This window comes from Lynx rufus, unplaced genomic scaffold (genome assembly GCF_022079265.1).
Source record: "Lynx rufus isolate CCGP_SWC_20201006 ecotype Redwood Valley unplaced genomic scaffold, mLynRuf1.p SCAF_9, whole genome shotgun sequence".
NCBI lineage: Eukaryota > Metazoa > Chordata > Mammalia > Carnivora > Felidae > Lynx > Lynx rufus.
The window spans coordinates 98927131-98952119 of NW_025814897.1; the positions used below are offsets into that span (position 1 = coordinate 98927131).

Here is a 24989-nt window from a genome sequence, read left to right on the forward strand (position 1 = left end):
TAATAAATCAAGATAGATGCTCACATAGCCATACATGGAACATGTGGTGGGCGGGTAACTACACCCACTCTGTTTCTTCCATGGAAGAGTTGCCTGGGATGCCGATCTGAGTATGGAGAGGCCTTCCTTCCGTGAATTATTCTTCTTCCCCACCTTGAGGTGAATGTCCATCTGGAAGATCTCCTCAAAGAATCTTAATTAAGCAACTAACTTGCTATCCAAAAAATATGTATCTCTAAAGCAGACTTTCCTCAACACATATATACACGTATTATTTTCTTTTTCCTTTGTCAAGTTGCAATGCTCCAGAAGGTGAACACAGTTGTCCAAAGAGACACAACTGAAAAAAAGCCAATACACTAATCTGTACCAAGCAGGTTCTCTCTTACTACCTATTCCTAAGCACTGTGGACCATTTTCTTTTTCCACAATAACCAGCGCTGCACATACAATCCTCCAAGAAGGTCAAAGAACAGGGCAGAGGAAGTCAACGGCTCCACCTCCATTTACATCCCTAACCTGATCTGCACTCTCCTTTAGGCTAAAGGTCTCATGAACTTAGCAGAGCCAAGTGACTTAGACTGCTAGGCCCCATCCTATCTCTGCCACCAGAGCAAGTTTTCCAGGAAGATGCAATGGACCTTAGGGAGACCAGAACCAGATGTATGGGTCCCAGACACTCCAGATCCAGCCACAACATCTACAGGACTGAAGGAAGAGACAGAAGGAGAAAAGTAAGGGATACAGGAGAAGACAAGAAAGCACCTGCTTACCTCCTGAGTGAATCTTCCTCGGAGCTCTCCTCAGGCATATCCTGATGTAAGGCCTCCTGTGTTACAGTTCCAGATCTGCTGGACTGGGTGTAAATTCTTTCCCAGTGGCCCGTCTCCTGGTTGAAGGCCACCCCCACAGTCCTCTCCTCCTGCGGACTAGCAGAGCTGCTCAACTCCAGCCTGCTGGAGCTGGGCGTTTGGCCCTCAGTCCGCTCAAGGGGTGGCAACTGGCTGCCACTTGACGGCATGCCCTCGAAGGTGCTGGGGACCTGCCAGGAGGAGCTGGCCTCGCTAGAGGAGTAGTTGGGTGTGGTTCTTTCCCAGCGCAGGGTGTCGTTGTTGAAGGTCAGGAGATTGTGGCAGGCGCGGCAACGGTTCAGGTGGCCACGAGACAGGTTGGAGTTGTTCTCGCTGCTGTGTGGGGTGGGCTGGTGGGAGGGGCCTGGCCTCTCGGACTCAATGTTGTTATTGAGCATTTCCTGGGCCTGTTGGGTCTGGGGGGCTTCCCCGCTCAGGCTGTGGTCCAGCTCCTGAAGCCGGTCATACTCCAGAAAGAAGCGTCTCAGGTCACATTGAAGCTCATGGCGAATGCTGCCTGAGTTGTTTTGGCTGGAGCCATTTCCTCCATCTGACTCAGCTGCCAACCCTGAAGCTGGAAAACCCCTCCCTTCTGTGGCTGAAGTGTACACAGACGCCTGAGAGCCACCTTCTTGCTGTCTCAGCACAGACAGCAAACTCACCGAAGAGGCACTGGTCCTGGGCGGAGGCATGGATTCTGCCTCAGAGCGGGAGTTCAGACTGAGCACTGTCCGGGTCCACTCGGACCCTGTCAGCCCGGGAGCTATTTCTCGGTGATACCTAGAGGGGTGGCTGGACAAAGGGCCTCCCAAAGAGCGACGGGTGGGACCCAGACTGAGGTTGCGGAGCGTGTTGCCGGCAGTGCTGCTCTGGACTGTACTGAAGGCAGACGGCCGGTTCAGGAGGCCCTGGTCCTGCTGCGTTGACGAGGCCTGCTCCGGGGGATGGAAGGGCTCGGTCTGTACAAAAGAAAAGGAAGGGGTAGTAGCCCTGGCAGAAGCAGGGGGAACACTGTCCTGGTGTGGCAAGAGGGAAGGAACTCGAGTGCCAGAGCAGCGGCTGCAAAGGCACAGGATCCCAAGGTGCTGGCAGCACTCAGCTGTGGGGTAACTGACCCGCTGTCGGAGCCTGATGTAAGCGGAAGTCCTGGGGCGCTCCGTGGAGGGCTGAGGGGGAGGCGGTGGGGGTGAGGGGGTAGCAGACTCTTGCACTGTGCTTTGCTCTCCCACCTGGATGCCAGAGGAGCGGGAGGACAGCATGTGCAGGAAATTGTGGAGGAGAGGCGTCCGGCGAACTGGCTGTGATTGCAGCAGGGCACGCTGACGGTAGTGGGATAACTCTGTTCCGTCTATGGGGATCTCTGGTTCGTCATCACCCTGCGATGTGGAGCAAGGCGGGGCAGGGGTAGAGCAAGGCGGTTAGGTAGAACCTCCAGGTAAATTAAGAAAGATTAATTGTTGATAACCATCCGCAAAAAACAACCTTCATGGATAGACAACAACTCTACCTCGGAAGCACTGAGGACTAACTGGCTTCAGATTCAGAATCATCATATGGTGTCACATTATTCATTTCCGATTAGCAACATTTCTGAATGAGTACAGCTGGCAAGCCAATTCTATTACAAAATGCATCTCTATGATGGAAGCAATGAGGGGAAGAAAATGTCAACCAGCCCAAGGCACATGAATGACAAGCTATCCAACACAGCCTGGTGACTCTAATGAGGCAATCACCTGGGGGTTTCAGAACTGACTCCCCTGTCAAGATTATGGCTATAACTCTGAGCACACAGTCTGAAACTAGCTTTGAATTTCAACTAGAAAAGAAGCACCTGGCCATTACAAATGACAAGTCCAAATAATCAGAACTGGAGCACTAGTTCAGAAAACAACCCACAGTTGAGATGCAGTTGGAACTGCTAACTTACCTGCTGATTAGAGGGGTTAACAATTGCCGTGAGTAAGTAGTGTCCAAGAGGGTCAAATCTCACCAGACTGAAAACACAGAAGAAGAAAAAGACACACATAGATGTTAACTGAGAAGAGGAAGCCTGTGTTCAAATTTATAGCAATCATTACTAATAACTGTGGGATTACCCAGGTATCCACTTCATGCTGGAAGCTTTCAAAACTTTCAAACAGACTAAAATAATAAAGTTCAATACTTCTTGTTACCTCCTCACATTTGCCAGAATAGGAGAATATGTATCACAAAAATAATTTCAAAAAGCACCTAGGCTCTCATCCCAAGAAGCAACTACATTAAGCACATACTGGCTCATATCTAAGAGCCTATCATCACAGTAAAGCACAGGTCACTCCCAAACTCTGCCACAGGGTTACTCTTTCCCTCATGCAGCAGCTCCACTGGCAAGGAGCAGAGGTTGTGTGACAGTGAACTGTCTCAGCATCAAGTGGCTGAGACCAGAAAATTTTCTTATATCCAGCTACAATACCAAGAGGACCAAAGAAACCAATGCATCATCTGTATTTAATTCAGGCAATGTGTGTTTTGATCTTGGGGGCTAAATATCCACAGCAGATTTGATACATACTTACATCTCCATTTTCCAGTTTGATAAACACAGACAACTGGGGCTAGCAACTACCTACCAAGCTAACCTCTACCTGAACAACTTTCAGGTGTTCCTCCCCCACACACACAAAAAAGGGCTCTACCCCAAGTCCAGATAGCTTTGAACCTAAAAGACCTTCTAACAACCCTGGTCTACAGAGCCCAGAAGAGGAGGGCAATAAGGAACAGCTAAAATGAACTGTTGATTGGCCAGCAACTTAAAAAGTAGGAGGAGCCTTACAGAAAACCCCCTGCTCTGAACAGGCATAACAAACTGCTTCCTGAGGTGACAGCAAGTGTAAATGCTCTCTGCCATGTGAGTCCTATGCCAAACATCACTAGCGGGCAGAGCACTCACCGGACCCGTTCCATCTCGCTAGCTGTCTTCACCACAGCAAAGGGCTCCCGTCGACTCCAGTCCCAAAAGTGGATCTCATTGGCAGTGGCAATCAGCAGGAGCTGAGCCGTAGGGTGGAAAGCCAGGGAAGCAATGGCATTGTTGCTATCTGTGAACCAGCTTTCACTGCCACCCTATAAATGAACCAATCCCAAATAGTCTCCGGTTACAAACTGGCAGGAGATTAGGATGTCAATTTCAAAAGAAAAAAAAAAAAAAAAAGGACCATTTAAGGTAAAATGACCACTTGTACAGCCTACTTTAAATATGTCCTCTGTAAAATGTAGAAAATCAGTGATCTGGCAGTGTCACCAATTTATCAGAAAATTATTACTGTCAGCTCAGTTCTCCCAAGTCACCTATAATCCAAAGCAATGAGTATCCACACAATTCCTGTTTCTGAGGCCTGTGAAAACGCAAGCCTGGTGCGTGACATGGTAAACAAAAAACCACTAGCAAGTCAAGAAGCACATTGCTTTGGTGATCATGATCAGAATATAATACAATCCTCGCTCTAAAACAAAAGGCATCTATCCCGAACACGTTTTAGAACCTCCTATACTATGTCACAATGGGCAGATGGAAAAACAGTTAAACAGGGTGTTCACCTTAGAATGGAGGAATATTATTCCTATTACTTAAGTGGGCAATGACTACCACTTACTCACATGTAGTCCTAAGAACCTAGCTAGTTTCTCCTCCAGTTAAGAACTCAATGGTAAACAACTCTCTGCATTTAGAGTATCAAAGAAATGGAAATACTTACATGCAAATCCCAAATCCTAACCTCCCCATCCAGGCAGCCAGAAGCAATAAGGCCTGAGATGGTGGGATGAAAAGTGACACACCACGGAGTGCGGCGGTGTCCAATCAGAGAATGAACACACTTGCCAGTCTTCACCTCCGTAATATAGATATTATGGTTCACGTGGGTGGAGGCCAACAGAGTCCTAGAGAATTGAAGAGTAGGACGTGAATGTGAAGCACACAGGAGGGTAACCAACCTTCTCAGTTCTGGACAATTGGCTTTGGAATATTCTCCACCCTAGCGTGAAAAAACTACACCTTAGGCATTACAAACAACCGAAATATTCTGATCTTTGAAAGCTCTGGCTTCTCCACACATCCCCTTCAGAGAATATTTTTTTCCAGGTAGGAAAATGATCACTCCATCAGTGGCCTATATCACACAGGCAAAGGATTGTAATTGAGAAACTTCCCAAGTTTTGATCCTCAATGTCTGTTGTTTCCTTTGCTTATTCCTATTATTTCTATGGATAGCACAGCTCATCTACCTTCTTTCCCCTTCTGATACACTGGCAAAGCTCTATTCAAGCAATGTTTCAAAGAACCCTTAGGGATGTAACTTGGAAGACCAAGCTAGACCAAATATACATAAAGCAATGCTATCGTGAGTCTTAGGATAAGTTATAGGTAAGTACTAGGTACCTGTCTGGGCTGAAGGCCAGTAAGAATGTAGAGCGTGGACTATCAGGCAGTTCTACTCTCTGAAAAACAAACCAAAAAAAAAAAAAAAATTAAAACACATTATTTATAAACTATGACCCACTCTATCTCAAAAGCACATGAACCACAGTAGATCAGTATGCAGCATAAGCTGAAACACTGGAAACAGTGATCAAAGTCACAAATTGAAAAAGAAATCCAAATTACCTTTAAGAAAAATGTCTAGTTCTAAAGACTAAAGATATTTCTAGCCCATGAATTCTTCCAAATTTATTTTTAAAACTCTGTAGGTTAGATATATCAATTCTCTCACACAAAATAAATGGTATCCCAACTCTACATAATTAGCCCATTCTAAAACCCCACTCTACTGTCCTAAAAATCTTACCCCATTCTACCCCTAAAAATCTTATGTCAAAAATACCCATTGTTCCCACCTTGCCTTCCCATTTCATCCACCGGGTTTTATCTTCCACCAGCTCCTGCAGAAGCCGCTGAGCTCCAAAGGCCCGAGTGCCCCGTTCTCGCCCCCAGAGTATCCGGACAGCATTCTTCTCTGGAACAACCTTCATGGCGTTCAGTAGCCACTGTCACACCAGGCACAGGAAGTGAAGGAGCAAGCAATAGCTCCGCAAGCTGATGCAGCTAAATTGAGGCCATTCAGGTCCTTGTAAGTTGTCTTCATGGAAATCTAAAGGATGGACATTAAATTAAAGAATATCTATTCTGCAATCAGAGAAGCTTCCCACTGAAAACATGATTCTAGCTCAAAGAGGAAAGTTTTGTGTTTTAATTTAATGACACTTTCTCAGGAAAAGACCCTTCTCCCAGAACTTTTTTTCCAAAAATATTTCATCCTTAAATTCCTTTCATATCATCAATAGATCAGCCTTATATCTAAAGAATAAGCCATTCTCTAAAGCAGTTACTCTGTTATTATTTTATCAGATAACAACTTTTGTTACACATAAAAATAAATAAGGTCTAAAACCCTGTCAAAAACAAAAAACAAAACACAGCACCTGCCCTCCCCTTCTGGGCCACACTGCCTCCTTCGTCACCAGCTTCTCCCCTCCCCCCCTTATCACTTGGGCAGCCTCCAAACCAAAGAACAGGTAACCAATTCTAAAAGGCTATTTATTACTTGAGGGCTGGTTCTTATGCAGCAGCCTCAACTCTTATCTCCTCCCTAAAAGCATGTGCATAAGGACTACTTTGGGGGTATCTTTCTCACTCTCCTTTTCTCTTTTCTTTTTTTTTTTTTTAATTTTTTTTTTAATTTTTTTTTTTCAACATTTATTTTTGGGACAGAGAGAGACAGAGCATGAACGGGGGAGGGGCAGAGAGAGAGGGAGACACAGAATCGGAAACAGGTTCCAGGCTCTGAGCCGTCAGCCCAGAGCCCGACGCGGGGCTCGAACTCACGGACCGCAAGATCGTGACCTGGCTGAAGTCAGACGCTTAACCGACTGCGCCACCCAGGCGCCCCTCCTTTTCTCTTTTCCACAAAAGTTCCAGAGTAGTACAGAGAGGAGGAAACAGAAGAAAAAAATTTCAGTTCCTTTTTCTCATCCACAAGCCATAAGGGCATAAAACTATCACCACAAAAAAAAAAAAAAAAAAAAAAAAGTCAACTAGCAGCAAAATATATATACACATGCGCAACAATTAAAGAATTGTGGCTCCTCTATACAATGGAATATGCAGTCCAATAAAATGGCATTTCAGAAGAATACATGTAAAATGTTATTCACTGTAGCACTGTTTCTTCAAATGTTATGGAACATTTCAAATGTGCAGAAAAGTTGAAAAAACAGTACAATAAACACAGTATTCACCAGTTAAAACTCAAGAACTGTTAACATTTGGTCACATTTGCTTTATCTGTCTCTATGGACACACTATATATGTGTTGTTTTATTTTTTCTGCACCATTTCATCAGGCATCAATATGCTTTAACCCTAACTACCTTACTGTGCATCTGCAGGGAATAAGGACGTTTGACTTCATAACCACAATACCATTAGGTACACTGATTATCACCTAATACTCAGTCCTCATTCAAATGTCTCCAACTATTTAAAAATGTCTTTAAGGGGCGCCTGGGTGGCGCAGTCGGTTTAGCGTCCGACTTCAGCCAGGTCACGATCTCGCGGTGCGTGAGTTCGAGCCCCGCGTCAGGCTCTGGGCTGATGGCTCAGAGCCTGGAGCCTGTTTCCCATTCTGTGTCTCCCTCTCTCTCTGCCCCTCCCCCGTTCATGCTCTGTCTCTCTCTGTCCCAAAAATAAATAAACGTTGAAAAAAAAAATTTTTTTTAAATGTCTTTAATAGTTGCCTTAAAAAAAAAAAGAAATCCAATCAAAACTCAAGCAATTAGTTTGGATGTTATATCTCTTTAGTTTCTTTTATTCTAGAATGGCCTCCAAATTTTGCTTTGGTTGGTTTTACCTTTACTTATTCACAAGCTTTTTAAAATCCCAGGACAGGTACCTGGAGACTGTCTTACATCCTAGTTTTGTCTGATTGTTTCTTCACAGTGCCATTTAGCTTACTTCTCTATCCCTCACATTTACTATAAATAGAAGGTTAGGTCTAAAACACTGATTAGATTTAGGTGAAGTATTTTTGGCACCTGCTTCACAGGTGATAGTATCTATGTATCACCCTCCCAAGCCCCACCCCCTGCTACAATGAAGCCTATCAGGTGGCACATATCCTCAGACTGTCTGAGTTGGTGGGACTTGGAAAATTATGTGATCATTTGGCAAAATATGACCACTTGGTTGAGTTTGTAACTGCCAGAGCTCTCTTTATAAAGGTACATCCCTCCCCTTTATAATTAGCCATCTGTGGTTAATATTTGGCCTCAACTGAATATCCTGTTCCTTCTCAACTTTTTGCTTAATGATTTAGCAGTCACTGATGATTCCTTCTTGAATTATTTCCTTTAGGAGCTGAAAAAAATGTAGACTCTCAAATTCCATCATTATTTCTACATTTACTAGCTGGCATTGCTTTGGAAAGAACTTTTCCTTAATAACTGAAGCACAGCAAATCCTTTTTTTTTCCCCCTTTAATTACTACTTCTGTCTTATTGTTTGTAACAGCAAAAAACTGGGGACAACTAAAGTGTCGATGTAAAAAGGGGACTGGATGACTAATCTACAGTAAGGAAGATTCTCTGGGTACTGATAACAAGAAATCTCCAAAATAAAATATTGCTAATAGGGGTGAAAAAGCAAAGTACAAAACAATATGCATAGCAATGCAACTTTTTGAATAAGAGAAGAAATTAATGGCCACTCGTTAGGGACTAAAGGGAAAGAATGAATGGAGATAAATATGGAAATAAGACTTCTCAAATGTTTTCATTTTGTGTCACTTTTATTTTTGAAATGCATTACCTATTCAAAAATTTTTTAAGTTTATTTATTTATTTTTGAAAGACAGAGAGAAAGAGAGAGAGACAGAGCAGGGGAGGGGCAGAGAGAGAATCCCAAGTAGGCTCTGAGCTGTCAGAGCCCGATGAGGAGCTTGAACTCACAAACTGCGAAATCATGACCTAAGCTGAAATCAAGAGTCGGACACTTAACCAACTGACTGAGCCACCCAGGTGCCTCAAAAATCTATTTTTAAAATTTTTTTAATGTTTATTTATTTTGAGAGAGAGAGAGAGAAAAGAGAGCTCGTGAGCAGGGGAGGGGCACAGGGAAAAGGGAAGAGAGAATCCCAAGCAGGATCCACACTGTCAACTCGACCTCACAAACCAAGAGATCATGGCCTAAGCCAAAATCAAGAATCAGACACTCAACCAACTGTGCCACCCAGGGGCCTCCAAAATTTATTTTTAAAATATTTAATGACGTGAAAAAATACAGTGAAAAAAGCAGAGTAGAAAATTACACATATAGTATGATCCCTATTTTGTTAAAAAAAAAAAAAAAAAAGATCTTGGAGAACAGTGATACAAAAGAAATATATAAAAAAAATACTAACCAGGGCACCTGGGTAGCTCAGTCAGTTGAGCATCTGACTTCAGCTCAGGTCTCACAGCTCAGTTCATGGGTTTAAGCCCCACATCGGGCTTGCTGCTGTCAGCACAGAGCCCACTTTGGATCCTCTGTCCGCCTCTCTCTCTGCCCCTCCCCTGTTCATGCACTATCTCTCCTTCTCAAAAATAAATAAACATTAAAAAAAAAAAAATACTAGGGCGCCTAGGTGGCTCAGTTGGTTAAGCATCCAACTTCCGCTCAGGTCGCGATCTCACAGTTGGTGGGTTCGATCCCCGCATCAGGCTCTGTGCTGACGGCCTGGAGCCTGCTTCGGATTCTGTGTCTCCCTCTCTCTCTGCCCTCCCCTCCTCACACACTCACTCTCTCTCTCTCTCTCTCTCTCAAAAATAAATAAACATTAAAAAAAAAAAACAACTAACCATGCTTGTCTTTAGGTGGTGGGACTATAAGTGACTTAGTAATTAGAAGAGGTAATGTTCTCTTCAGTTTTTAAATTTAAAAAGTAATAAATGCTTATTGTAAAAGTGAAACAACAATGGGCTTTTTACATTTCACAAATGGCTGCAATATGAAAAGTATACAACTAGATGTATCCAAACACAGACAGAAGGGAAAATATTTATAGCCTGTGCTGAAAGGAGTTTTCTCCCTGGCATATTAAAATGTAAAAAGCCAGAAAGACTCTACAGAAAGACACAACTCCAAGTTCCTAGACGGATACAGCAGAGTTCCCTAAGGAGTGATGAAGGAACAAACTCTAGCCTATATCCTCACGGGACAGCTCTCATCCCTCATTAGTGCACGATATAAATATGTACACACTGAACATGTCAACATTCTGCAGGCCAACCTCCTGAATAAACTAAGGATGAAGTAACTGGAAGGAAATAATCTACTTGGTGACCCTAACAACTCACAGTTTAGTACCAAAAGTCTGGAAGTTAAACCGCCACACAGCTGAATAATTATTAACCAGGAAGGTGCCAGAAATACAGTTCCCATTAGTTCATCTTAATCCTTTACTGAGTCTTTTTTTTTTTTTTTTTTTTTTGAGTCTATAATTCTTTTACCTAATACAGAGAAGTTCAGAAGGAATGAATTTTGGGGCACCTGGGTGGTTCAGTCGGTTAAGCATCCAACTTCTGCTCAGGTCCTGATCTCACCATTCATGAGTTTGAGCCCTGCATCAGGCTCTACAATGACAGCTCAGAGCCGAGGGCCTTCTTCGGATTCTGTGTCTCCCTCTCTCTCTGCCTCTCCCCTGCTGGCTCTCTCTCTGTCTCTCTCTCTCCCTCTCAAAAATAAACATTAAAAAAAATTTTTTTAATGAGTTTTGAGGGGCCCTTGTCTTAAGAGTGTGACATAAAACTACTTTCACAGAAATACATTTAAACCATTTATAATCTTGAGGCACCTGTGTGGCTCAGTCAGTTAAGCATCTGACTCTTGATTTCAGCTCAGGTCATGATCTTGCGGGTTAGTGAGATCGAGCCCTGCATTGGGCCCTGCACTGACAGCATGAAGCCTCCTTGGGATTCTCTCTCTCCTTCTTTCTCTCTCTGTCCCTCCCCCAACGCACACGCAAACGTTCTCTCTCTCAGAATAAGTACACTTTAAAAATTAGATAAGTAAACCATTTACAATCTTATAATGTGGTAAAAATAGCAGCAGTCCAATTCATACCAAAAAAATCTGACCTTCTGAACCTGTGTGACTCAAGAGGAAGAAAATATAGGTCACAAACATCGTATGATTCAGAAAACTGTGATATGACCTGAAGTTCCTACAGGAATCGGAAGAGGAAAGAGCTACTACAAATACCAGTTATCAAGAAAACTAAAAACTCAAGTCTGAGCTTACCAAAGAGCTTATCTATCAATTCCCAAGGACCCAGACACACTAAAAGTTCAAACAAGAGAAAGCTGGACTGATGCCAGAAGTCAAAGGGCCTGAAACAATTGCACGGTCCCTCTTTTGTCTGAAGAAAAATATTTGCTCTGTTTCTTGAAAAGGATAAGAGACTTCCACTCCTTACAGCTACCTGAGAAGAGACTTTACTTTGTTCTCTATAAGGAACAAAAGGAGCTAAATCAGACTGAAGCCAGACAGGCCCTGTTGCTGAGGAGGAAGTGCCAGTCAAGTGTGTTTTTCATTCCTCTTTTTAAAAAGGAGGAAGAAACAAGTTTCCCAATCTGTCCCTTAAAGCAGGCTGAGACAAAGGGTGCCAAGAATAGTCTTTGTGATGCCATTACACAGTCCCCAGAATCAATTCTCCGTCCCCCAAAGCCTTATGCAAGGAGAACCAGAAGGACACACAGAAATGTGTACAAACCCCACCCCCCATGACATGACTGATCACTCAAAAAAGATGGGAAGATAACCCACCTTTAAAGACTTTCTCTTCTTAATTCTAGGACATAACTGCATTTAACAAATACTAACAAAAATCACCTATAGAGTATGCCACAACCCAGTGGGAACTAAAAGTTAGATTTAAAGGTTCCCCTAGCAATTTGACTAATGCCAGAAACTTTATTCCACCTTCTCCCTAGAGGACTTCAGGCAAGTTACTTAACCTCCCTGAGACTCAGTTTCCTTCTTTGTAAAACAGGAATGGCAATATTTGCTTCATCAGGTTGTGGTGAGGCTCCAACACACAAAGAGTGGTGGAGTGTCAAAACTGTTGCTGTTACTGCTGTCACTAGTACTGAATACTCCTCAGGGTTCACCGTGGTCTCCTTCGCCAAACAATACAGCCAACTAAAACCCCAGAGACCCAAGATGCCACCATTCCCAAGAGTAGCAGATTTTTCTAAGAAATACTTCAAAGGCTATTACCAAACAACAAAGTAAAAAGTACTCAGGAAAATAAAGGATATTTGTGTGGCAAAAATAATTAAATGAGATATGAGCTACCTCTACAAAAGTCAAGTCAATTAAAAAACAACCAGGGATAGCTGGGTGGCTAAGTCAATTGAGTGTCTCTCGATTTCGGCTTGGGTCATGATTCCAGAATTGCAGGATCCAGCCCAGTGTTGGGCTCTGTGCTGAGTGTGCAGCCTGCTTGAGATTCTCTCTCTCTTTCCCTCTGCCCCTCTCTCCCACTTGTTCTCTCCTTCTCTCTCTCTCTCTCTCTCTCTCTCTCTCTCACACACACACAAACACACACTCACTCTCTCTAATAAAAATAAAAATAAGAACAGAACTAACTCAGAACTGTATCTGCAACCTGGCTAAAAATTCAGACCCCAAATCCTACCTTCCAACAGCATTCCAGGAGTGTGAATCAGAAAACTAACAGACCTCGAAGGGGCTGTTAAAATGAGTCCAATCACCTCATTTCTTGAGTATCTGCATCTCTCTCGACTGCACTAAGTAGGCAGTCTAGGAGTCCAATCAACTGTGTAATACCAACACACATTCCATAACACAGAGGATCCATCCCAAGGTTAATTCTCTCAAGAAAAAAAAAAGTTCTTTAAATACTAAATCTAGGACTACTTGCATAAGTAAAGCTCTCCCAACAACTGGAAAATTAGCAACAGAATGTCAGGCCTTTAATTAGAGGCCTAAAAGTGGCCGAGTACTCTTTAGAAACTCCACGTAGGTGGAAATATACACAGTTTTCTACAATTGGCAGCTTTGTTTTCATTAATAGGACTTTTTACAAGACATTTTAGGATACTTCAAATGACACTATATAGGATCCAAATCCAAAATCCAAAATGTGAGTGCCACAGCCAGCAACCAGACTAGAATACTTCCACACAGCCCTGCCTGACTCCTAGACTAGACTGAGCTTAGAGGTGGGCAAGAAAGTTCAGGGAGAGCATCACCAATCTAGAACAGGTAGACACAGGTAACACATTCTGAAGGCAAGCACACCTGGAAGCAGAAAAACTTCATCTATTACCTGAATTGTGTAGTACTATGTATGGACTTCTAAAAGATATCCTAGGGGCAGGGCACCTGGGGTAGCTCAGTCAGTTAAGCATCCAACTCTTAATTTCGGCTCAGGTCGTGATCAAGCCCTGAGCAGGGCTCCACGCTGAGTGTGGAGCCAACCTGGGATTCTCTCTCTCCCTCTCTCTCTGCCTCTCCCCAGCTTGCATACATATATTGCATGCCTGCTCTCTCAAAATTAATAAACATTAAAACAAAATAAATAAAATACATGAAATAAAATAAAATAGAATAGAATAAAATAGAATAAAGATATCTTAGGGGTACCTGGATAGCTCAGTCAGTTTAAGCATCCGACTCTTGATCTTGGCTCAGGTCTTGATCTCAGGGTCATGAGTTCAAGCCCCACGTTGGGCTCCACGATGGACATGGAGCATACTTAAAAATAAATAAATACATAAAACGCATAAATACTAAAAAATAAAAGATACCCTAGAATATGCCAAAGTGATAAATGTGGTTAAATCCAGATAGAGAAATTTTAAGTAATTTTTTAATCCATAATTTCTAAATAAGAGCTGGCCTGGTATAGCGGTATATGGGCCCTGCAATCAGACTGGCCAACGGAATCCCAGCTCTGTCATTTTCTTGGCAAAAGAAGGTTTCTTGAAACAGTTACTGAACCAGCCTATACTTCAGTTTCCTCGTCTATAAAATGTGACCACTGAGAGTAGGTATAATAATAGGGTTACCATGAAGATTAAAAGATTTACCAAATGAAAAGTGCTCACTATTCTAGAATGCCAATGCTTGTACTAGAATGATAATTTCATTCCATAATGAAGAATTAAAATTAAAATAGCAGTAAGAGGGGCACCTGGGTGGCTCAGTCAGTTAAGCGTCCGAGTCTTGATTTTGGCTCAGGTGATGATCTCAGAGTTTGTGAGCTCGAGCCCTGCATAAGGCTCTGTGCTGACAGTGCAGAGCCTGCTTGGGGTTCTGTCTCCCTCTCTCTCTGCCCCTCCCCTGCTTGCTCTCTATCTCTCTCAAAATAAATAAAAGCAAATGTTAAAATAGCAGTAAGAAAAATTTTTTAAATCAGATAAATGAAATTTAATACAAATTCTCTTAGGCAAAATGAAACTGTCCACTGTAGCAGTCTCCAAACCATTTCATATAAAAGATCTGAGTACTGACATCTTTAAAAAAATAAAGCTACAGGGTAATGGTTAAAATAACAATACCCAACACTCTCAGAGTGCTTTTCACGTCCCAGGAACTGTTCTTCGCACTTTACATAAACTAATTTATGATCCTCACAGCCACCCCATCAGGTTCATGAGGTCCCAAGGGAACAAGTCACACTGTCAGTGGTGGATTCAGGATTCAAACCCAAGCAGTCTGGCTCCAGAGTATAAATGCTTAATTACTACAGAAAACTCCATAGTGCCTGAGATAGAACTTCCTAGTCAGTCTCTCTTCTAGTCATTTACTAGCCTCACATGTATTAGCCCCTCAATAATTGTTTTACTGCCTTACAAAATCAATTGGAAATCTGTTTGCTTAATATTTGTAATGTTCATTTCCTCAAAGGAGAAGAAATTAAAGAATGACGGCAAGGAAAATGAAAAAATTCTCACCCCTTCCTTTACATCAATATATGGTTTTTGAGAGAAAAAAGGACTCTAAAGTCTTTGACGAGAAATGACTCTGAATTTGATAAAATACCATATGAGACTATATCATGAAATTCAGCCACTCTATATTTACCCTACACAACTACCAACTCCATCAAAGTAAAAAAAATTACTTATCAACAGGAAATGGAGATAGATGCCACAGCAAATTTACTTCTGTCTGGCTGCTAGGCCAGAACATAAATCTTGAAAACATTAATCAACAGAAGGTATGATTCTGCATACTCAGTCAAACCTGTGTATACTCTTTTGTCAAACGTGAACTATAACATAAACACATCTGAGAAAAGAAGGGGACTCTTACATGTATGGTCTCATGCCAACCCTTTCTCATCCATGTGGCGGGCAAAGTGCTAGTGACCTCCTTGCACTGCCAGAGTTAGTTCCAAATCAAGATTCTCTATGACCAACTTAGTTTACCAGCCTGTGCTAGACTCTCTCCAAAGACAGCTGCCATCAAATCCTTCCTACTCTACTCCCATGCTGCCCCACCCATCAAGGGATAACATATTTCTCACCGCCCTCCCCCCCCCGCCCCCCCACCGAATATGGGGCTGAACTTGTGACTTGTTTTGACCACAGAATACGGCCGAAGGGCTGTGTCAGTTCCAGGGCTGGCAGCTTCATATTTGAAAGACAGCATATTCAGAACAAAGTACAGAGGCAGTGGACATTCTGAGAGCAGGGAAGGGAATATGAGATATTATATTTTGGGGGCTTGAAAGTGCCAGATATAAAGGTGATGTGATTTAATGGGTAAAGATATGACAAAGACATAAAAAGTTTCAATAATGGACTCTTACCACTGAGCTGTTATATAATCTTTTACAAATCACACTGGTGCTGAATTTCATTTTTCTCCAGGTACAAACTGAAAGTAATAACACCCTTTTTGTAACTTAAAGGAATCATGTCCTTGGAGAACATCAGAAGAAATGGGTTACAAAAAATTCAAGGCAGAGTTACTACTTTTGGAAGTACAAGCCAAGTTAAGAACTAACAATAAGGACAGTGCACAATAAACAGGAGTTCGTACAAAGAAGTCTGGCACCTTCAGTTATGAGACAGTGCAAAGGAAACTGCAGGAGCCATGAAGCAGAATCAGAGAATACCTTTAATTAATCACCTGACAGATTAGAAGCAAATAATTTGAGAGAATCAAAACCAATGCAATCAAAATTAGACACATTCTTCATAAGAACCAAAAGCCCAGAGATAAAATGCTAATAGAACCTACACCCCTACTGCAGATATGCACAACATCTATGTTCTGAATTACAAAACTCTTCAATACAATTGTCTCCACCTAGAAAGCCAGGCTAAGACATGATAATGAATTGAGTACCCGGTACAAAGATTGTCAGCCCAAATTTACCAAGAGATAAGCAAGCAATACGACCTCTTTTGTTCTCATATCCACCATCACCCCCAATGTTTTTTTATATATATCAACTCAGAATAAGGCACACTTCTACATGGTATATCACAAATAGGCTAATAGCTTTATAAAATGTTTTGAAGATATAAAACTAAATAAATTCAAATTACTGTTTTTATAATAAAGAGGAGGAAAAAGCACTAGCTTTTCTGCTGCAGAGTTTGCTTACTAGGGCTTCCTAAAGTAAAAATAACATGACCTAATGTCTGAAACACAGCAGAGTTTGTACTCAAAAACAAAGTGTGATCAAAACTGGAAACAGAAAGCCGTAAGTTCCAAATCTGAGACTGACAGTTTTCCTTATTGTCACTTACCTCAGAAGGATTACGAAAAAAGGAATGAAGTGTTATCTGCAAACTATTCTGGGGAAACCGGACTAAGAATACAAGAATCCCTGGAAACTCAAGGAAGAGCAAGGAGGAAACCACTGAACCAACAAGAAAGTGAAGCTCAATTTTTGAGTCCCAAGCTATCAACAGAATCAAGAAGCCAGGAAGGTTAGCCTTAAATGCACAAAAATGGCGAGAGACTTTCTATTAGTAAGCAAAGAAAAAAGAGTAGCTTTTGATGAAAGAAATTTCAGAGGCAAAAACAGCTTAACCCCAGAACTGGGAACTGACCCCAACTGCCTCAGGCAAACAGACCTAATGACTTTGGCAACAACATCCCTTTCATCCACCCACAATATTAGGAGGCTGAAGTAAAGCTGATTTCAAATCATGAAGGATCACATCTTTCTGTTTTCCTCACAGTCTTTGGGAAAAAGAAGTGTAACTCTCCTCCCACAGTAACACATTGCCCCCAGGATTCCTGGAAACCCCTGGAGCCATAGCAACAGTATTGTTAAAAGCTTGGAGAACATTAACCAAGAATCTTCACGAACCCCAGGACAGATGAGATTACTGAGATTATTGAGATGAGATTATTTAAGAAAAATAAAACCTGGAAGAGGTTACGAAATGCATCTAGCTTTGCAAGAGGCATCAGTAGCCAAAGCAGGATTTGAATTCAGGCTTTTTCTTCAGATAGTATCAGAACTTGACTCCCAGTCCTTGGCTCGGCAGATACTGTGTTCAGTGTTCAGTGTTCTCCAATGTTAGAGTCAGCCCAGGTCAGGTTCTTGGCTGACCAGAATAGGGAAAGAAAAAATCTCCCTCAAGGCTTCAGGAAAAGAAGTCAAATTAGTAAACGTAGAGCTCTTATGCTAAAAGGTCCAGATGCTCCTCCATCTTGCCAATCACATTTCTCAGCCAATCAAAATAAATCACTGGATTTAAGAACCTGGATTCCATTTCCCCAACTTTCCGAATAAAAAAACACTTAAAGAAGGGGAGGAGAAGGGGACACCTTGCTGGCTAAGTCGGTTAAGTGACTGACTCTCAGGTCATGATCTCACGGTTTCATAAATTCACTGCAGTGCAGAGCCTCCTTGGGATTCAATCTCTCTCTCTCACTCTCTCTCTCTCTTTCCCCCCTCCTCCGCTCACTCACAATAAATAAACTTTAAAGATTTTTAAAAAAGGAAGGGGAGAAGGATGCAAAAGCAATGATAGCCAAGAAATGTTTATTGAACATTTACTATGTACTCAGCACTATTCTAGGCACTGAGAATACTTTACTGAACATCCTTGCCCTCAAGACGCTTATGTCATTATGTAATTAAAAATTGGGGCGCCTGGGTGGCTCAGTCGGTTGGGTGTCCGACTTTGGCTCAGGTCATGATCTCGTAGTTTGTGGGTTCGGGCCCCGCGTCGGGCTCTGTGCTGACAGCTCAGAGCCTGGAGCCTTTTTCGGACTCTGTGTCTCCCTCTCTTTCTGACCCTCCCCCGATCAAGCTCTCTCTGCCTCAAAAATAAATGAACGTTAAAAAAAAATTAAAAAAAAAAAAACAACTGAGGAGTGCTGCCAACACCCCGGCAGAGAAGCTGAGGTCATCAGTGAATCTGAAATATTTAAAGTGGATGCAAAACTGTTTCAGCAATGCAGACAATTAAGGGTGTTGTTGTGGGCGATGGTGCCATTGGTAAAACATGCCTCCTGATATCCCACACAACAAACAAATTTCCACTGGAGTAGGTACCGACTGTTTTTGACAGCTATGCAGTCACAGTTATGATTGGTGGAGAGCCATATACCCTTGGACTTTTTGATACCACAGGGCAAGAGGATCATGACAGGTTACGACCGCTGAGTTATCCACAAACAGATGTATTTCCAGTCTGTTTTCCAGTGGTCTCTCCATCCTCATTTGAAAATGTGAAGGAGAACTGGGTGCCTCAGATAACTCACCACTGTCCAAAGACTCCTTGCTTCCTTGTTGGGACCCAAATTAATCTCCGCGATGACCCAAGATTGAGAAACTTGCCGAGAACAAACAGAAGCCTGTCACTCCAGAGACCGCTGAAAAGCTGGCTCGCGACCTGAAGGCGGTCAAGTATGTGGAGTGTTCTGCACTCACACAGAAAGGCGTGAAGAACGTATTTGACGAAGCGATATTGGCTGCCCTGGAGCCTCCAGAACCGAAGAAGACCCGCAGGTGTGTGATGCTATAGACGTCTCCAGACCCTTTTCTGCACAGCTGGTGTCAGCATCGTACTAAAAGCAACGTTAAATCAAACTAAAGATTAAAAATTAAAATTTGTTTTTGCAGAAATACATAAGTAAATAGAGGATACTTTAGTGGCGCCTGGGTGGCTCAGTCGGTTAAGCATCCGACTTCAGTTCAGGTCATGATCTCACGGTTCATGAGTTCGAGCCCCGCATTGGGACCCATTCCGACAGCTCTGAGCCTGGAGCCTGGAGCCTGTTTTGGTTTCTCTCTCTCTCTCTCTCTCTCTCTCTCTCTCTCTCTCTCCCTCTCTCCCTCTCTCCCTCTCCCTCTCCCTCTCCCTCTCTCAGCTCTGAGCCTGGAGCCTGTTTCGGTTTCTGTGTCTCCCTCTCTCTCTCTCTCTATGCTCCTCCCTGGCTTGCACTATCTCTCTCTCAGAAGTAAATAAATGTTAAAAAAAAAAAATTGAGGATATTTTCAATTACTCAGTACCCTAGGAAGAAAATAAGGATGGGGCGCCTGGGTGGCTCAGTATGTTGAGCTGCAACTTCAGGTGAGTTCGAGCCCTACATCAGGCTCATTGCTGTCAGCACAGAGCCCACTTCGGATCTTCTGTTCCCCTCTCTTTCTGCCCCTCCCCTGCTTGCGCGCTCTCTCTTTCTCTCTCAAAAATAAACATTAAAAAAATATGGAAAGGAATGTTTTTGGGGGGGCAGATCAAAGGGAGGAAATCAGTAGCTGAGCATCATTTCCCATTTTTCTGAGTGAGACTGAGAAAATGAGTAAGTCAGGAGAAATTTTTTAATATTTTCATGTAACTTAATACTGTAATAAATACAATCCAACATTACTTCCTATTGTTAATTACACATAAGACTAAATTTAAGTAGCATTTAAATCATCCTTTACTTCAAAAGTAAACAGTGATCTTAAAGCCTTGTAAGTACACAGCAGAAAAATCTGAATATTTATCCAATTATGGCCAATTGATAAACGAAAGTGGCAGAACATAACGTATATTTAAAGCAATACTTTTATCTAACATTCAATGAACATTTGCTACACACCTGGCAGTGCTAAGCACTCTTCCGTATCATCTCATTTATTTCTCACAATGACACTACGAAGATAGGTACTATCATTACCTCCATTTCATTTTGCAAATCACAAAACTGAGGCTTGAGGAGTTAAACGATTGGCCCATGTGGAGGAGAGATTCAAAATCCAAGTAAGTTGCCAAAATGCATGCTCTGACCACTATACACACTGCTTTTATAGAATCGGCATTAAACCTCGGATCCAGAAAAATTCCTTTTGTGTCCTCACATCTAGCAGGTCATAATTATAAAGTTGATTCAGAAGAGAGAATGAATAAATTCAAATGAATCTGAGTCAGAACACAGTGACTCATGCTATGTACCCTGACATCCATGCCTCAACCTACCTATCCATAAAAGGGACTACTCTCACCACAGCTAACCATTACTTGCCTCCTGGAGGGTTGTATTAGTTAATATTTGTAATTTTATTTAATTTTTTTAAATGTTTATTTTTTGAGAGAGAGCACAAGTGGGAGAAGGGCAGAGAGAGAGGGAGACATATAGAATCTGAAGCAGGCTCCAGGTTCTGAGCTGTCAGCACAGAGCCCAAAAAGGGGCTGGAACTCAGGAACCTCAATATTGTGACCCAAGCCGAATTCGGACGCTTAACAAAGCCACCCAGGCACCCCAATTTCTCCCTTTTTTTTAAATTTAAAGAAGACATACCATAAAACCCAGCAACCACACTCTCAGGCATTTATCCCAGAGAAATGCAAAACTTACACAAAAACTTGTACACAAATGTTCACAGCAGCCAGGAACTGTAGAAAAATTCAGATGTTCTTCAATGGACAAATGATTAAACAAACTGTATAACATTCAAAACATGAACTACTACTCAGCAGTTAAAAAGAAAGGAACTATATTGACTGATTCAGGCAACCAAGTTGAATCTCCGGGGAATTAGGCTGAGTGGAAAGGCCAATCTAAAAGGTTACATATGCTCAGGTCATGATGTCATGATCTGTGGGTTTGAGCCCCACGTCGGACTCTGTGCTGGCACCATGGAACCTGCTTGGGATTCTCTCTCTCTGTCCCTACCCTACTCATGCTCATGTTCTCTCTCTCAAAAATAAATAAACTTAAAAAAAAAAACTTTTTATAACTAAATAGCTACATATGGGGGCACCTGGTTGGCTCAGTCAGTGGGGCATACAATTACATCCTTTTTAAATTGTAGTTGACCTATGTACATAGAATTCTTGAAATAACAAAGACCAGATTAGTCGGGGCAGGGTGGGGGAGGGGGGGGTGGGATTACAGATAGGGCAAAGGAAGTAGGAGGTGGACCGCCTTCTCCTATGGGTATTTTCCCTTGATTCTCTGCACAAAGCTTTACTGCAACTTTACCCATTGCACTTGCCTGATGATTTATGATTTGGGGATGGGTGTGGCTATAAAAGGGCATCAAGGGAGATCCTTGCAGTGATGGAAATGTTCTGTATCTTGTTTCAATGGAAATATCCTGGTTTTGTAAGATGTTAAAATTGGGAGAAACGGGGTAAAGGGTACACTTGATCTCTCTCTCACACATTATTTCTTAAAACTGCATGTAAATCTACAATCATCTCAAAATAAAAAGTTTAACTTAAAAAAAAAAAGGTAACATATGCTCCTCAGTAACAAGTGAAAATTAGTCTGATCAATCTCCCTCCCAAACCCTCCCATTTCCACCCTCCTGAGATAACTATGCAAACTCACTGCTTAGACAAACATGTAGGCATCTTATTAGATGTTTTGTGCATCAAAATGAGATTATGTATACTACATATTACCCTGCAACCTACCTACTTCACCTATTATCACTGTACCATAAAGAGCTTAAAAAATCTTTTAAGTGCCAAGCAGGATGGCAGGTATAGAATATTTTCCGACTGGTACAAATCTGACAATGTTTATCATGTAAATATACAGTAGCTGAGACAGCATCATTTAGTGAGTGAAAAAGGGAGTACAGTACAATACAGAAGCAGTATTGTAAAGAGATCCACACAAATGCAAGGTCTTCAGCAGCTATTCTAGGATCCCAAATGCCTCCTCCATGGAACTATCCTCGGGGGCCCACAGAGCAAGAAATGCTAAAAGATTTCTTTTCAGCAGAAAACTGCTAGAGGGGATAATTCTCCCACATACTCAAGGCAAAGCAAACAAACTTCTCTGAAAATATATTACTCCTTCAAGCAGAAGTGCAAAATGCACAGTTGATAATTTTTAAAACATTCATTTTTGTAATAGCTACTACCACTTCTATTGAGTGCTAATGTTTTATATATTCTATCTCTAAAGCTCCCTCCTACCCCAGTCCCATTTTACAGACAAAAACCTGGCTCAGTGTGAAACTGCTCACCCATAGTCAAACAGTGAGTACACGGTAAAGTTGGTGTTCAAAGCTATAAAACTTGTGCCTTTCCTACTTTATCCGGTTTTTCTATATTACCACATAACAACAGAAGAGAGTCAATAAATTTAACACTGTATTTAGTGTTTTTAGTGTATTTAGGCAGAAGCCATTTTCCACATATGTCTGCTGACTTTGATCCAATTTTTTCCCCCATTTAGTATATTTTGGGGACAGTATACTATGTAGCACTATTGTAACAGCGACAGAAAGGTAAACAAAACCTCAAAGAGCTCTCAGCCTGGTGGGGAGTCTGCAACTGTTGTATACTGTAACTATATAGCTGCTATACTGAAATGTGGCAAGTACTACCCACAAAGAAGTACAAAGTGCTATGCGTTTGAAGAATCCAGCTATCCACCCAAAAGCAAATGATAATCTCTCACATTAGCTTCCTTACAATTAATTGCTCTTCATTTCAATTCTGCTCTGATATACAACATCCTTCCATATAAAACACTGCCTTGGTCATATTCAATAAGTACAAATGAAGGCCCGCCAACTCAGGTCAGCATAAAGCTCCTTCTCTAAAAGTAATGATGCAATTTTTTAAAATTTTGGCAATGAAAATGAAGTATCTTTAACCCTTCTGGTCAAACAATGGATGTACGGAATTTAAAGTGACGAAGACATCATTTTGAACATAAGATCTTACAAAGTTAAATTCACCTGTCCATCATTACAAGATTCACTAAGGGTAGCTCTAAGACAAAAGCCCAGGTTTCTCAAGTCATTGTATGGGGTTCCTTTTCACTACTGCTTCTTTCTTTTAAGTTCAATGAAAATGAACTTAATGAAGTTCAGGTTTTCTCTTTTCATCAACAATAGATGCATCCATGAATAAGTAATCATGCACAGTTCAAAAACTATCAAAAACAAACATGCTGAACACCATAATGAGGTACATATAGAGGTAAAGGACTGCCTATCCTTGGTACGAAAGAAGTTTTTCCGGTATTTGGGGGGGGGGGGGGAATGTCAATAGATTCTTAAAAAATTAAAAAAGCCATCAACAACATCATCATCATCTCAGCAACAGCTAGTATTTTAGGGGTATCCACTATGAGCCAGGCAACTTGAAGGTGAAGGTTCTTTCTGATCCTTACAGCCACTCTTGAAAGAGGTGTTTGCACACACTAGGTTTATAGAAATATTCCCAAACTCCACAGCCACCCCAGAGGCTAATTCCAACTCCAGAGTGTCTGCTCTTTTCCCACTACCCCACACTCCCTAAGGACAGAATAATTGCACTGCATGTGTGGCTGGGACATCAAGTCACTTAAAATTTTGACATAATTTCCCGACTGGCAGTTATGTAATTTAGCCACTTTTCAATCTTCACGTTTTTTAACTAATTTTCTTTCGTGATTCCTCAGTGGCCTTCCAGGTTGCTTTCTTTTCTTTAAGAAACAGAACCCTTTTTCCAGATGAAATCTTATGTGAAAACACTAACATATAAAAGAGATCAAAATGAGCTGCTCTGGTTTAAGCAGAGTGGGAGAATCAAACTCTTCCTGACTCTCACGCCACCCCATAGGCACCTCCAAAGAACACACTTAACTCTGGGCACCTGGCTGGCTCAGTTAGTAAAGCATGCAACCCTTAGTCTCAGGGTCATAAGACCACAATGGACATGGAAAGGAAGGGAGGGAGGGAGGGAGGGAGGGAGGGAGGAAGGAAGGAAGGAAGAGAAGTGATAGTATAAAAAAGAAAAGAAGAATAACATTAACTTAAAGACTCTAACTTCTCTATCTCAGGTTTGCCATTCACCATCTGTATAACCTTTGGCAAGAAAATGTTTCACTTTTCCTGTCCTTTATTTCTTTTAAATTTTTTTGAATGTTTATTTATTTTTGAGAGAGAGAAAGAGACAGAGCATGAGCAGGGGAGGAGCAGAGAGAGAGGGAGACACAGAATCCGAAGCAGGCTCCAGGCTCCGAGCTGTCAGCACAGAGCCCGACGTGGGACTCGAACCCACGGACCGTGAGATCATGACCTGAGCCGAAGTCAGACGCTCAACCTACTGAGCCACCCAGGCGCCCCTCCTGTCCTTGAAAATAGAGATACTACCATCCATTTTATAGAGCTTCATTGGTTTGTTATGAATATTACGTGGAGGAACAAATATAAAATTCCCAGTACATGTTAAGTATTCAAAAGTTGGCTCCCCTCTCTTTTATCCTACAGAGGTAACAGTTGCTGCCAATTCAAGAAAGCTCAATAAGTATATTTGATGATATCTGTAGGAGCAGAGAAGTGAACAAGTAAATGCTCCCACAGCTCAACTGAAAGAGACATAATAAATCCTCCATTACAGCAACCTACCAATGATAATACCCCCTCCCAGCTTAGCTTCCCAGTCAATGACCCATGAACCTCAAAAGGTGTTTTTTACTAATAAACACTTATTATGAGATTCTTTAATGTACACCCTAAAGTGTCAGGTGAATGTGTTAATGTTCTCAGTAATTTAACTTTGGCATTTCCTGAGCTGAGCATTTAAACTGGCAATTTTGGGGCGCCTAGGTGGCTCAGGCAGTTAAGCATCCGACTTCAGCTCAGGTCATAATCTCAAGACTCGTGAGTTCGAGCCACACCT

General features: G+C 41.9%; 1 protein-coding gene and 1 pseudogene across 11 annotated transcripts in view; one reads left to right on the forward strand and one right to left on the reverse strand.

Annotated features, from left to right (window-relative positions):
* The window catches only part of AMBRA1 (autophagy and beclin 1 regulator 1), a 179506-nt gene that overhangs the window by 141093 nt on the left and 13424 nt on the right, over window positions 1–24989 (reverse strand). For 3 of the 11 annotated variants that reach the window (XM_047072313.1, XM_047072311.1, XM_047072310.1), the window contains exons 2-8: window positions 5730–5983; window positions 5275–5333; window positions 4592–4775; window positions 3787–3959; window positions 2782–2848; window positions 2081–2227; window positions 774–1810 (exon numbers count right to left, since the gene is read on the reverse strand). In XM_047072313.1, coding sequence (XP_046928269.1) covers window positions 774–1810; window positions 2081–2227; window positions 2782–2848; window positions 3787–3959; window positions 4592–4775; window positions 5275–5333; window positions 5730–5864 — 1802 coding nt within the window. In that variant the 5' untranslated portion in view covers window positions 5865–5983. Of the gene's footprint in view, window positions 1–773; window positions 2228–2781; window positions 2849–3786; window positions 3960–4591; window positions 4776–5274; window positions 5334–5729; window positions 6577–13536; window positions 13576–18633; window positions 18853–24989 lie in introns of those variants that run through there. The other 8 variants (XM_047072308.1, XM_047072303.1, XM_047072307.1 and 5 more) reach the window with 5 other exon arrangements.
* LOC124506279 (cell division control protein 42 homolog) lies at window positions 18275–18896 on the forward strand (annotated as a pseudogene).